Below are 13559 nucleotides of genomic sequence, written 5' to 3' on the forward strand. Positions count from 1 at the left end.
GACTCCCACCTTGTAGAGGGGACAGGGCGGTGTGGCAGAGGTCATGAGAGGAGGGCAGTCCGAGGGGCCCATAGGATGAAGTCAGAAAGGGACTAGCCAACCCGATCCCTGGTGACATCGACACGCCACTTTGGCGGGGTGGTGGGGTAGGAGCCAGGTTAGAAGCCTGGTTAGAAGCTCTCCTGTTGGAGAGGCAACAGGAAGAAGTAAGGAAACAGGTGTCTGGAGAAGTTTCGCCGTAAAGAGGAGCGAAGAGTTGGGGCTGTGACTGGAGAGAGGTGTTGCCTCAAAGTTCTTCAAGAGTGGATGCTACTGGGACCTATCTGAGGACGCAGGAGAAAGATGGGGTGACGTCAGGAGTGAAGAATTCCTCAGAACAGACGAGAAATTTGTGATTCTGGCCATGGTGGGATAACAACTACTAGAATAGCCCTCTGGTAGTAAAGAGCTAGAAAACTAGGCAAAATCCCGCAGACAACAGGCTGTGCCAGACCGTGATCACAAGCAGACCCGATGCCGTGACCCGTATGAGCGGCCTGGACTTCTGCCTCGAAGCACTTCTCAGATCACGGTGCAGGAAGGGGTGTCCTGAGTAGGACTTGTGGTCTCCGCTATTACAGCTAACGAGCCAATAGTGGAGAAAAGACAGAAGACCGGAAACATTTGAATAGAAAACACATAGCAAGATGGTGGACTTAAATCCAACCATTACAGTGTTAATGGATTGGGTACCTGAGTGGCTCAGTTAGTTGAGTGTCTGACTCTTGTTTTTTTCCAGTTTCTTTGTTTATTTTGAGAGAGAGAGAGAGAAAGAGACAGAGGGAGAGAGAGCACAAGTGGGTGAGGGGCAGAGAGAGAATCACAAACAGGCTCTGTGTGGACAGAGCCTGACCTGGGGCTCGAACTCACAAACTGTGAGACCACGGCCCGAGCTGAGATCAAGAGTCGGACGCTCAACTGACTGAGCCATGCAGGCGCCCCTAAACAGAGCAATTCAAAGGCAGAGATTATGAGACTGGTTACAAAAGCGAGACCAGGCCACAGGCCGTCTACAGGTGCACTTGAAAGGAAGACACGGACAGGTTAAAAGAACACAACTGAAAAAGTCACACCAAGAAATAAAGTAAGCATAAGGAAGTTGGAGTGGCTACACCGAACAGAGCAGATGTCGAAAGGAGCAACATTACCAGGGAAAAAGACGGCCGTTTCCTGGTCATCAAAGGGTCAACTTATCAAGAACATATCGTAGTCCTAAAGGTGTACGCGCCCAAAGGGAGCCTCAAATCAGATGCAGTAAAATCTGACAGAACCGAAAGGAGAAAGACAAATCCACAAGTGCATTTGGAGACTGTGATGTTTTTCTTTCAGTCGGCCAGAGACAGCCGGTGGAGAGAAGATCCGCACGGCTACCGAGGACATACACAACATTACCAATCACCTCGCGCCAAATGACACTTGTAGTTCGCGCCACCAACTGCGGAATATCCACTCTTTCCAGATACACGCGGAATGTTCGCCGAGCTGAACCATCTGCTAAACCATACAAGTCTCAATTGTTTTAAAAGAAATGAAATTAGCCATTGTAAATTCTCTGTCCTACAATGTAATTAAAAATGCATAACAAGGTGTCTGGCTGGCTCAGTGGCTAGAGCACGTGACTGTTGATCTCAGGGTCGTGAGTTCAAGCCCCATGTTGGGCATGGAGCCTACTTAATTAAAAACAAAAAAACAGGGGCGCCTGGGTGGCCAGGTTGGTTTAGCATCCAATCTCGGCTCAGGTCATGATCTCACGGTCCATGAGTTCGAGCCCCGCGTCGGTCTCTGTGCTGACAGCTCGGAGCCTGGAGCCTGCTTCCGATTCTGTGTCTCCCTCACTCTCTGCCCCTCCCCTGCTCATGCTCTGTCTCTCAAAAAATAATAAACCTTAAAAAAAAACTAAAAAAAACATTATTAACTCAATGATAATGAAAATAGAACATATCTAAGGGCATAGAATACAGCTAATGATGTTCTTAAAGGGAATTTATAGCTTTAAATGCTTAGGCTAGACAAGTAAAGTTTTAATTTTTTTCTTCAAGTAGGCTCTGTGCCCAACATGGGGCTTAAACTCATGACCCTGAGATCAAGAATCACACACTCCACTGACTGAGCCAGCCAGGTGCCCCAGGAAAGGTTTAAAATAAATGACTTGAGGTTATACTGTAAGAAGCTGGAAAAGATTGGGGCACCTGGGTGGCTCAGTCGGTTGAGCATCTGATTTCAGCTTGGGTCACGATCCCAGGGTGGTGAGATCGAGCCCCACGTCAGGCTCCATGCCTTTTTCTTCTTTCTATATAGAGAGAGCATAAGCGGGGAGAGGGGCAGAGGGAGAAGGAGAGAGAGAATCCCAAGCAGGCCCTGTGCTGTCAGCATGGAGCCCAGCGTGGGACTCAGACCCACAAACAGTGAGATCATGACCTGAGCCAAAATCCAGAGTCAGATGCTTAACCGATTGAGCCACCCAAGTGCCCCTAAAGATTTTAAAGTAACCTCTATACCCCAACATGGGGCCCGAACTTACAACCCTGAGATCAAGAGTCACACACGCTACCAACTGGGCCGGCCAGGTGCCCCTAAAGGAACTGAAATTATAACTAAAAACCTTCCCACAAAGAAAACTCCCATAGAAACGGCTTCATTGGCAAACCCATCACTCACTTAATGAAGTAACACCAAGCATACACGAGCCCTTAAAGAACGTAAGAGGAGAGGGAACACTTTCTAAAGCCAGGTGCACATTACCAGAAAAATGCAGGTCAACCTCTCTCATCAACATAGACGCAAAACCTCCCCAGGGATATTAGCAATGGTGAAAGACGACATTTTGCACCCAAGTTTGAGTACAAGGTAAGGACGTCCATTTTCACCACTTCTATTCAACACTTGGTTAGAGGCCCTAACTGGTGCAATAAGGAAAGAAGAAAGGCACACAGATCGGAAAAGAAGCAGTAAGTCTCTGTATTTCCAGAAGAACTGACTGTGTAAGTAGACTACTGCAAGGTATTTACCGCCCTCCCAAAACGACTAGAGGTTGGTTCATTCCTTGGCTTTGGCACCAAAATAAGTAAATACATTAAAAAACCTACTAGAGCCAGTAAGTGAGCCTGAGCGAGGCTCAAGATGCAAAGCCATTCTTAAAAACTCAACTGTATTTCCAGAAACTCTCAATGATCAATTAAAAATGAAAGGACGATACCAATGGGAGCGGAAACCAGAGGCTCCAGACGATTTTTGGGGGGAGGGGAGCGTGTCCAATGTTTTGGGTTGGATAGTTATGAACCCCGAGACGAAAAGCATTGGAAGAACTCGAGGCTTTCAGGGCAAAAAAACTGCACGAGCACAGGCAGAGATGGAAACGTAAGCTTTTATTCCTCCGGACGGCTTGGACTTCACCAACGCCTAGCTTCATGGGGCACGTAGTGTGACTCGTGACCGCAGACACAAAATCACTGTGAGCCTGTGCTACTTTTGAAGACACTCAGTTACATGAAACCTGACTTGCTTTTCACAACGTGAGTCCCGTTTTCTTCATCCCTCTCTGCCTCGCTTCCAACGCCCCCCCTTCCTGGGGCTCCTCACCGGCCGGGTAACACAAGGCTTGGGCTTAGCCCAGCCTTGGGTTTGTGGCCCCTCTGTCACAATCAGCGCCCGGGCCCGAGGCTGAGCCTGTGGCCTCCGGAGCTGGGGCTGGCGCGACACCCGTCAGCAGGCGCCCCCGGAGGTGGGCCGGAGTGCCAGGCGATCACGCTAGGCTGGCTCCCAGGTCCCCGGTGAAGCCTGCAGACACCAGCCCGGTGAGGGGACACCACTGGGCTCTCTGGGGTGGCTCCGAACTCTCGTTCTAGCTAGTGAACTGAACCACAGGACGGCCACACCTCACTTTTCCGAATCACAAGAGCCCGGGGCGGGGGGGGGGGGGGGGGGGGGGGGGCGGTGCGGCGCAGCCTCATTGGCTCTGTCCTACACGGTGGCCCCTTTCCCCCAGGGCTTCAGCCGAGTCCCAGGGGAAGGGCTAAGGGCTGCCCTGCCCAGTTCTTAGGGGAGCCAGCTCCCTGCTCCACCCGGCAGCCACACTCACATCTCTCCCCTGGCCTGCGAGGCCGGCAGCCTTCAGACACGCATTCCTCCCACACCCCTGCACCCCTCCGATGAGAACAGCTCGCCCGTCCCCCAAACGCTGGAACAAAGGCAGGCCTTTGCGGTGTCCTGCCTATCGACAGCTAGCAGCCGGCTCTGAGCCCAGCCTGTGCCCGCGCGCCTGGAGCAGCTGGGGCCACCTTCTGCTGTCCCCTGCGAGGAGGAGACCCCCACCCCCCACCGCCCACGGGCTGCTGAGGATTCGAGAGCCACGAGAACTTGCAACTATGAGAACTTTGACTTCCAGGTTTGGGGAATCCGCCAGGTGAACACATCAACTCTGAAATTCGTCACTCTCTTCTGGCCCCTGCCTGTTTTGGCGCTCCACGCCTAAGCCTGCAGAAGGAGGAAACGGCAGTCAGCAAGTGGAGCTGGGCTTCTCGGCAGAGAAGGTGAGGGAGCTGGGACGAGGCCTCGCCCCGAATACACAACTTCCAGAGGGAGGTGTGGGGGGCAGGCCTGTCTCCAGCCATCGTCGCAAGGGGTGGCCTGCCTCGGAGCTGCCCCCACCCCCCAACCCCCCTTGGGAGCAGGCGCCGCGTCCATGCCGATCGGAACAAACGCTCTGCTGTCTGGGGCCGGTGTGAAGAGGCGAGCCCGAGCGGCCCTGGAGGCCGGCCGGCCGCAGGGCGCACCCGTGCCTCTAGTCCCTGGCCCCATGGGGGCCGGTCCCAGGGGTACCTGGGAGTGAGCTGGACGACAGCAGCTGTAGGCTGTCCAGGACCCCGTCCTCATACAAGGCCAGCTTCTGCACCATCTTCTGCCGGGCTGGGTTGATGACGATCTGTGGTGGCTGTGATGACAGAGAGCTACCCAAGAGCGGTCCTGGGGTGGAGAGAGTGTCCTCTGAGCTGCAGGGGCCGCTGTCCCCGGGAACTCGTCAGGGACGCTCCTGGCCAGCCCCAGCTTAGTTCCCTGCCCCTTGGGACACACGTCCTCGGTGCTGTCTCTGACGGGAGGGCCTGGAAGGGGCCACGCCGTTGCCCCAGCTCCTGGCCGGGCCAGGAACCCCATCCTGCATAAAGCCCTCCTTGTTCCCAGCTTTCAGGGAGTGAGCTCCTGGCCTCTTCTCACCCACCCGGAGGTCAGGGCCTGGAGCTCGCTAAGGACACAGGGAGATAAGAGCAGGCCCCCAGTTCTCTCCTGCCAAAGGGCTGGGGGTGGGGCGTATGGGGACCGTCAGCAAAGGAGGCCCCTGGTCCCTCTTTTGGGCACCGGTCCCCAGCTACCTTCCATAGCTGTCAGCCGGGGCCCTGGGCCGCTCCCCCAGCTCGACGCTTGGGTGGCACCCCCTTCGGTACCGCCGGCCGTCCCGAGGGATGCCGGGGCCCACACGGCGGCACCTTGCCCGGGGCTGCCGGGCAAGGCCAGGCCTGGGGGGCAGCTCGGGCTCAGGTGCCAGGAATGCAGGGCAGCAGACAGGCCGGACACGCTCTCGTCACTCTCCACGGGCTGGTTGGGGCCCTTCTGGAGCCAGTCTGGAGCCGGGGCTGGGGCTCCTGGGGGAACCGCCAGGGGCCGCAGCGGGCCGGCAGCGCTTGGGGCGCTGCCGGCCGTGGAGATGTAGGAGTTCTCCTGGGGGGAAGGGGGGCCGTGGCCGGCAGCCTCAGGCTCCAGCACTGGCCCCGCCACAGCCGCCTGCAGCCTCTCCAGGCTCTCATACACCTGTGAGGACAGAGAGACGCTCTGAGGGGGTGGCCTGGGTGAGGTCTCCGTGGCTCTCCGCAGGCAGGCCAGGACTGGCCACGCGGACCGGTCACGGCCCTCACATAAGAGGGCCCTGCTCCGGGCCACCCGTGGTCTGTCCTGGGGCTCAGGCTTCCTGGGGGGCTGCGGGGACCAGTGAGCTGGCACGTCCTGCATCTGTCCTTTGCCCTTTTGTCCCTTTCGCAAGGAATGCCGAGAAGTCACGGCCCCTAAGATAAAGGACCAAGAATGGCTTTTCCCTCTCTTCCAGAAAGCAAACCTCACTGCCCCCCTGCCCTCAAATGGGCAGAGGGAAAGAGGGGAGGGGCAGGGAGGGGCCAGGGAAAGGCAGATGCAGTGGCACAGTGTACCCAGAAGGGGGCGTGGCAAAGCCCTTTGCTTGTGTCTGGCAGGTGGGGTTTGGTGGGGCTCCGGCCACCCCAAGCGGAATTGAAGGGCAAGCGAAACACGTGTGAAGACCCTGGCTCTAGAAAGAGGTCCGGCAGCTGCCACGTCCAGCTCCCCGCAGAGCAGCACTGGGAACACAGGGCTCCCGACACGCTGCTGTCCCCCACGGGCAGCAGAGTCCCAAGTGCTTCCCACCCTACGCCGCTGTGCAGGGCTACCTGGGTCATGGGGGGTCTCCTTTTGGCCCGCCGGTGCAGACAGCAGCAAGCCAGCTGGCCCAGCGCCAGGCCCAGCTCGGGGGGGCACGGCCCGGGCCGGGGGTCCAGATGCTTCTTACAGATCTGGGCGGCAATTGGGGCAGCCCAGGTGTCTGCGGCCAGACCTGCTTGGAGTGTGGTCTGGGTGCTTTTCAGGGCTAACCCGGCCTCCTCAGCCTCTTCTTCAACCAGGTCTTTCTGTGGGACGGATACTATGAGTGTGGCCACTGCGGGGGAGGTCGTACCTTCAGTCCCATTCCCCAGGCTCTCATCACGGACTCCTGTGGTCTTTGTTCAGACTTATTAAGCACCCACTGTGTGCCCAGCACTGCCGGGACACACCCTAGGGACACAGTGACAAACGGAGCGCTCTGGGTCCACCTTCATAGAACTGACTTCCTGGTGTGGGAGAGATACCAACAAGCCCATAAAGCAATGGGACACTTCAAAGGACAGGCCCGTGGGGCTTCTGATGAGGGCCTGAGCAAGTAGCACTCGAGCTGGGATCTGAAGGCACGAACTCGCCAGAGGTCAGAGCTAAGAAGGGAGGGGAGTGGACCAGAGAGAGGTACCCAGGGGCGCAAATAGGACTGGAGATCATCTTGAGTTCTGACATGGGAAGGACCAGGAGGAAGCACCTGGGGTGGGGGTGGGGGGTCTTTCAGAAGGAAGGGCTCATAGAAAGGCCCTGGGGCAGGCAGCAGGGAGCTGGCTGAGTCTGGAGGACAGAGGGATGTGCTCATGGATGAGGCCGGCGAGGGAAGCATGGCTCCCGTCCGGCTCCCCGGTTCCGGCCCAGACCCGGTGAAACTTGGGAACAGACAGAAGCAACCCCGAGGCGGGAACAGGGGCAGCAGGAGGTACACCAGTTGTCACACGTACAGAACCAACATCAATGGAGCGGCCCAGGAAGTGCCTGAGCACGGCGCGGGGATTAAGTCTGTTCCCAGGGGAGGGGCGCCTGGGGGGCTCAGGCAGGTAAGCGTCTGACTCGGTTTGGGCTCCGGTCATGATCGCACGGTTTTGGGAGTTCGAGCCCCGCGTCGGGCTCTGCACTGGTGGCGCGGAGACTGCTTGGAATCCCCTCTCACCCTTTCTCTGCCCCTCCCCTACTTGCACGGTCTCTGTCTCTCTCAAGCAGACAAACAAAAAAGTCTCTTTGCAGGTGGGGAAACGGGCCCAGTGAGGAGCAGGGATTTGCTCCAAGACCGTCACGCTGGGACTAGAAGCCAGGTCTCAGTCCGCGGTGAGACGAATGGGGAGCAGCTGGCCCGATTTCCCACCACGCCTCCCCTGGGGCCCTGGGTTCTGTTTCCCACCACAGCTTCTTGGCCCCGAGCTCTGGGACTGTCCTGTTGGGCCACCCCCTTCCCCGCCCACAGCCCGGGTAGGGGCTGGAGAGGCCATAGCATCTGCAGAAGACAGACAGGTTTTTCCTCGGCAAGGTCAAGGGAAGCTGTTTGGCGCCCTGCCTGCTTTCAAAGATGAGTCAGCAGTAGCAGAGGCTGGCTTCTGTGGGGCACTGCATTCCAGATCATTCTACCCTCCAGGGCTGCACCTGTTGGTCACCAGGAGTAGCGCTTCCCTGCCTCCCTTTCTGCCTCTCTCCCTGCTGTCTCCTCGCCTCTCTGTCTCTCTCTCTCCTCTGCCTCCCTCGCTGCCCCACCTCAGGAGGCTCACCAGATACTTGGTCTTGGTACCATGCGTCCTCACGGCCCTCTGGCCAGCCAGGGTCTCCAGCACTACCTGGAGAGGGCAGGATGGAGAGTGTGGCAGTGGCTTCTGGGATGGAAGGGAGGGCCACACGCGGGGGTGGGGGGGCTCGTGGGGTGGACTGGCCCAAAGAGGCTGCTAAGGCACAGATCCGGGCGGACGGGGGCTTGGCCCTCGGACGCGCAGATGGAGACTGGCTGCCGGCAAGGACGGAGCCGCGCGTTATGGGACCGGAGCTCCGGTGGGAGCACACACGGGGAGTGAGGTGCAGGGCGGAGGCGAGGGCCCGTGTCAGGGAGGGAGGGGCCCCGGAGCCGAAGCTCCGTTAGCTTCCCGCCAGGTCGGCCTCTGGCCCCACGGGGAGCTCTTCAGGCCCCGGTGCCTTCGCTGGGCCCCGGCCTCCCATCCCCCCGTCGCCTCCCCAAAGCGGCAGAGGGGCCTGCGGCTCACCACGCCGAAGCTGAAGGTGTCGGTGTCCACGGCCAGCCGCCCTGTCTTGATGTACTCCTCGGGCAGGTAGGCCAGAGTGCCACGCACGGTCCGCGTCCGGGCCACGGTGCTGCTCTGGCCGGGACTGGCCGCTGCGAAGCGGCTGAGACGCGCCAGGCCAAAGTCTCCCAGTTTGGGCATGAGTCTGTCATCCAGAAGGACGTTGGAGCTGGGGGAGGGAAGCGGCGGCGTCAGCTCGGCCCCAGCCCGCTCCACACCCCAACACCTGCCTGGCGCTGACAGAAGAGGACTCCGGGCTGCCAGCTCGCGCCTCGCCCATGGAAAGTGGCTGGCGGTGGCCGGCGGTCCCGCTGCCCGGGGGCTCCCTCACGCGGGCCAGCCCCTGCTCCTCGGTGGGGCCCGTCCTCAGCCTCTGCTTCCATACCTGTCCTGCGCCCGGCTCTCTGTGACCCGGGGCCCTCAGCTCCGATGGCCCAGGCCTCGGGGCTGCAGCCCGTCCCTCACCTCAGCCTCAGGCAGGAGAGGACAGGCCTATTCTCATGGGGGACACCCAGAGCAGGGCTCCTTGGGACTCGGAGAGCGAGCACCACTGCTCCCTGCCGGCAGAAGGTTGGGGAGCATCATTCCCTTGCGGCGGACTCCGCTCTGACAGCCGTCAGAGGCCGCAGGGGCCTGGCCGTGTCCCCTCCTCACCTCTTGATGTCTCCGTGGATGAGGCTGGGGCTGTCCTGATGTAGAAACTGAATCGCCCGCGCCGTGCCCAGGAGGATGTTTAGTCGCTGAGGCCAGGAGAGAGGGGGGCAGGCCTGGCAGAGGAAGCAGAGGGGCGCAGAAGAGGCTGGAAGGGCCCCCGTTCCTGGACCCCAAGCCTCCCTCCGCCTGTCACTGCAGGGTCTAGACAAGTCACTTCACTGCCTGGGCCACAGTCTCCCCTTCTGGAAAACCACGAGCCAAAAGTCCATGAGCTACTTCACAAGAAGGTCAAGGCTAAGCTCTTCCAAGGAGGGGAGGATGGCTGGGGTGCGCCCTTCCTCCTGGGGTGAGCGGGATGTCGGGGGAGGGAGGCGTTCTCTCCATCTCCCCCAGCACAGCGTGCTGATCTCCAGAGCTGAAGTCCCTGAGCGCCGTGAGCCCCTGGATCTTGTGGGCACGTCACGAGAGGGGGCTCAGTCGTGGGTCCGGATGGTGCAGTCCGCTGCCCCGTTTCTCCAGGGGCAATGCTGACAAGACCCCTCAGCTACTCTGCTTGCAAAAGGGAGAAGCTTGACTCCGGCCACTGAGTCAATAACCCTCCTCTGATTTGATTTGATTGATTGATTCTTAACTATTTATTTCTTTATCTTTAACTTTATTTATTTATTTAGAGAGCAGGAGCACAGGAGGGGCAGAGAGAGGGGGAGAGAAGCCCAAGCAGGTTCCATGTTGTCAGTGCAGAGCCTGCCTCCGGGGCTCAAACCCACAAACCGTGAGGTCGTGACCTGAGCTGAAATCAAGAGTCAGACGCTTAACCCGCTGAGGCACCCAGGTGCCCCAGTAACCCCCCGTTTAGAGGCATCATGACCCAGGCTTCCCAGCGCGCGGGAGCAGCCAGAGGGAGGCCCCGGGAAAGGGTGCCGGGGAATATGGCAACCCACCTCGGGCCGAACCCCGGACCCAAACCTGCCTGCCGGTGGGACCCACTCATGGAACCTGAGCGCCCAGGTGCCGACAGCACTGTGGGGCCGGGGAAGTGTGTGGGGCCAAGTAGGCCTACCTGGAAGTGGAGGCGGTCTTCCAGGGAGCCACTGGGCAGGAAGCCATAGACGAGGCAGTAGAAGCCACTCTCAGCGCAGTAGCCGGCAAAGTCCACGATGTTTGGGTGACGAAACCTGCTTCAAAAGTGGGACCTGAGTGCTCTGGCCTCCAGCCTCCACCACGCTCTCCAGCTGGCTGTCGTGGGGGTGGGCAGTCCCCGGGGGCTCGAGGGAGCCAGGCACCATGGTCCACGGTCCTGGAGGCCGATGGGGCCCCGACGCGGCGCTGTCTCTGCCGCCACCCGGGAGGGACGCCCCAGGCTCACCGAGACAGCTGCTCCACTTCGGTCAGGAAGCTCTGCCTCACTGTGGTCCACTCCAGGTCTGCCCCCTGCGGCCCCCAAGGAAAACGAGGGCGGGAGGCAGCGTGAAGCCTTTGCGGCCAAGGCTTGACGGCCACTCTCACTGCCACCTGACCCGGGCCCAGAACAACCGAGGGGCTGGGGACCTTGAACTGGGGAATCAGAGGGCTGAAGGAGGTACACGGGGCAGCGTGTCCCGGGGAAGGCCCAGAGAAGCGAGGGTCTGCTGACGACCGGCCAGGGCCTTTGCGGGGGTGCTACACCCACCTCCTTCAGCCTCTTCACAGCATACAGCGTGTTCCTCATCACAGCCCGGTACACACACCCGAAGCCGCCCTCCCCGATCTTCAGCTCCTCTGAGAAGTTGTGGGTGCCTTGGGAAATCTCAGTGAGGGGCCAGCAGAATGGAGAGGGGTGGGCCCCCTGCAGGAGGGACACTGGGCTCTCCTGGTTAGGCTGTGGGAAGATACCCTGGATCAGGTGAAGTCCTCTGTCTTCCTCTGTGCCCCAAACCCTCCCCTGCGCCTGAAACTCACAAGCTCTTGCTACCCCAGCTGCCTCCTGGCCGGCCCTCCTGGCTGGCTGGGGTTCACAAGTGTACCAAAGGCTACCTTTTTTGCTCCTCGTCTTGACTCTTTCTCTGCCGGCAGGCCCCACCTACCTTGGTAGAGGAAGGGTCTGGATATGGTGGTGGTGGCTGGAGGGCAGCAGGGCTTGGGACAGGACCCAGCTCAGCCCCAGAATGGGTTTGGGAGCCTGGAAAAACTTCATAAAGACACCAGTGAGAGGCAGGGAGAGACCAGCGGCATGGTCTACGACAGTGGCCATGGTCAAGACGGACCTTTCCAAAAGACCATCAAGCCCCACACCGGGCCCCTCTTACCTGGGGAGGGGAGTGTGGAGGCTGACGTCTGCAACTTCTGGGGGCGGAGGGCCTCGGCCTCAGAGGGTGCAGGGGGGCTGCTGGGCCTCGGGGTGCTGGTGCCGGGGGGCAGAAGGGGGGCGGGAGGGTGCCCTGGGATGTCAGGGAAGAAAAGGGCGGTTAGGCCCAGGCGGGGGAGGGGAGGAGGGAGGAGTCCCGTGGGAGGTCCTGGGTCAGCCCGGGATCCCGGGGTCCCCGGGGCCGCTCGCTCACAGGCCGTGATGATATCCCGCGCGCGGAGCAGCTGCAGGTGCGTGAGGATGCGCACGAGGTCGGCCACGCGGGCGTTGCGGTTGATCCAGGGCCACAGGACACTGGCCGTGCGCTGCCCGGAGCGCTCGCACAGCCGCAGCTCGGTCTGGTCGCGCACGATCAGGGCGGCTGCGGGGCGGGAGGCGTCAGGCCCGGGCACCCGGGGCCCGCGCGCCTCCCGCCCCAGCCTCTCCCAGCCCGCCGCCACCCACCGAACTGGCACCAGTCGGCGGGCTCCAGGGCGTCCATCACTTTGTAGAAGCGGCACATGACCCAGGGCGGCACCTCGTACAGGAAGTGCTGGGCGCCGGGGGCCGCGGGGTCCCCCGGGCCCGGCCCACCGGCCATGGCCGCCGCCGCCGCCGCCGCGCCAGGGCCTCCTGGGGCCTCTCGGGGCCGCGGCGGGCGCGGGCCTTGGCCGGCCGGGTCCGCGGACACTGACTCACTTCCCCTTTAAGCCGGCCTCGTGCGGCGCCCGGCGGGGCGGAAGGGGCGGGGTCCGGGCCCGCCGCCATCTTGCCCGCCGCCGCCGCCGCCGCCGCGACCCTCGGCCAGACGGGGGCGCCGCGCGTGGTCTCTCCCCGCGGAGGCCGCGCCCCTTCGCCCTGTGAGGCGGCCAGGCGGGCTTCCCGGAGGAGGGGCCGCCTGAATGGGGCCCCGAGGGATGGAGGAGCACGGTTCCGAGCCGTGGGACAAAGGGCGAGGCACGGCCCGGGACACGCCAGACCGGGCTACAGCCGGGCCTTGGGAGAGTCACCGGGAGGTCCCCGCAGGAACTTCTGGCTTCATGTGGGAGGCAGTGCAGAGTCGTCAGAGATCCAGGCAGGGCGAGGTCAGATACGGGCCACACAGAGGACCCCCGCCGAGTCCCGGCAGCTGGCCGGAAGGCCGGGCGCAGGGAGAAGCGTCTGGAAGCTTGCAGGGCAGGCTACCCAGCTCAGGGCATTGTTGCCCACCTCCTCTGCGCTGCATCCTATCTTTTCCGCTCCTTGAGGAACCTGCTCCAGCAACTGTTAGCTCTTTGCGGTGTTTGCAAGTCTTCCTTCTTTGCTGGCCTCTTCCCACTAGCCCATAAAACGTATTTACACCTCTTAAAAACAGGCCTTCAGCTTCCGCCATCCCTCCTCCCTCTGGTGGCCATGCTTCTGGCTCACTTGGCGTTCCCCCCTGCTGGGACCGCAGACTCCAGCCTCTCCCCGGCACCAAGCTCGGCTCCCAGCCTCCTTGAGGTCTTCACCACGTTAGTGTCTCTTGCCCCTTCCCACAGTGGTCTGCAGCCATGGACTTCTTTGGATTCTCTGGCGCTCCTCCATTCCAGCAGCCATTATTCTCCGCTCATTTCCCTGAACATCTCGGGAGTCCGCTTCTTCCCCATAGGCCCATTGCTCTCACTGCTCCCTGCTACCTGGGGGACCTTCGGCCCCTAGCTCCCTCTGGGCAGAGCTGCCTGCTGCCCCTGGGGCATCCTTGTGGAGCCTCTGCACTTGTTTGCCTCCCCCACTAGATGGGGGAAGACCCCAGCAAGCAGCAGCGGTGCCTTCCTCTTTTGTTTCTCCAGTTGGATGCGTGCTTGCAAGGCAACAGGTGTCCTTCCCTGACC

At 60.8% G+C, this 13559-nt stretch overlaps 1 protein-coding gene across 2 annotated transcripts; it reads right to left on the minus strand.

Moving 5' to 3' along the window:
- Window positions 1–3967: 3967 nt before the first annotated feature.
- IRAK1 (interleukin 1 receptor associated kinase 1) lies at window positions 3968–12404 on the minus strand. 2 transcript variants are annotated; one of them, XM_027053276.2, is made up of 14 exons: window positions 12172–12403; window positions 11921–12088; window positions 11669–11800; window positions 11447–11550; window positions 11053–11241; window positions 10750–10814; window positions 10444–10558; window positions 9384–9496; window positions 8691–8898; window positions 8208–8273; window positions 6489–6725; window positions 5406–5841; window positions 4858–5001; window positions 3968–4512 (listed from the first exon to the last, which is right to left on the minus strand). In XM_027053276.2, exons 1-14 carry the CDS (start codon window positions 12305–12307, stop codon window positions 4451–4453), a joined length of 2175 nt encoding a protein of 724 aa, XP_026909077.1. In that variant the 5' UTR covers window positions 12308–12403; the 3' UTR covers window positions 3968–4450. The 2 variants fall into 2 exon arrangements, with proteins under 2 accessions (XP_026909077.1, XP_026909079.1); XM_027053278.2 differs by lacking the exon at window positions 6489–6725 and having other exon boundaries at window positions 12172–12404.
- Window positions 12405–13559: the final 1155 nt, after the last annotated feature.

Source organism: Acinonyx jubatus, chromosome X (genome assembly GCF_027475565.1).
Source record: "Acinonyx jubatus isolate Ajub_Pintada_27869175 chromosome X, VMU_Ajub_asm_v1.0, whole genome shotgun sequence".
NCBI lineage: Eukaryota > Metazoa > Chordata > Mammalia > Carnivora > Felidae > Acinonyx > Acinonyx jubatus.

Coding starts and splice junctions, on each gene's coding strand:
- IRAK1 (XM_027053276.2), bottom strand. CDS start 12,307: ATGGCCGGTGGGCCGGGCCCGGGGGACCCCGCGGCCCCCGGCGCCCAG. Junction 11,801..11,920: donor GCGGGATATCATCACGGCCT/GTGAGCGAGCGG, acceptor CTGACATCCCAG/GGCACCCTCCCGCCCCCCTT. Junction 9,497..10,443: donor AAGACCGCCTCCACTTCCAG/GTAGGCCTACTT, acceptor TTCCTCTGCCAG/GCCTGCCCCCCTCTCTCCTG.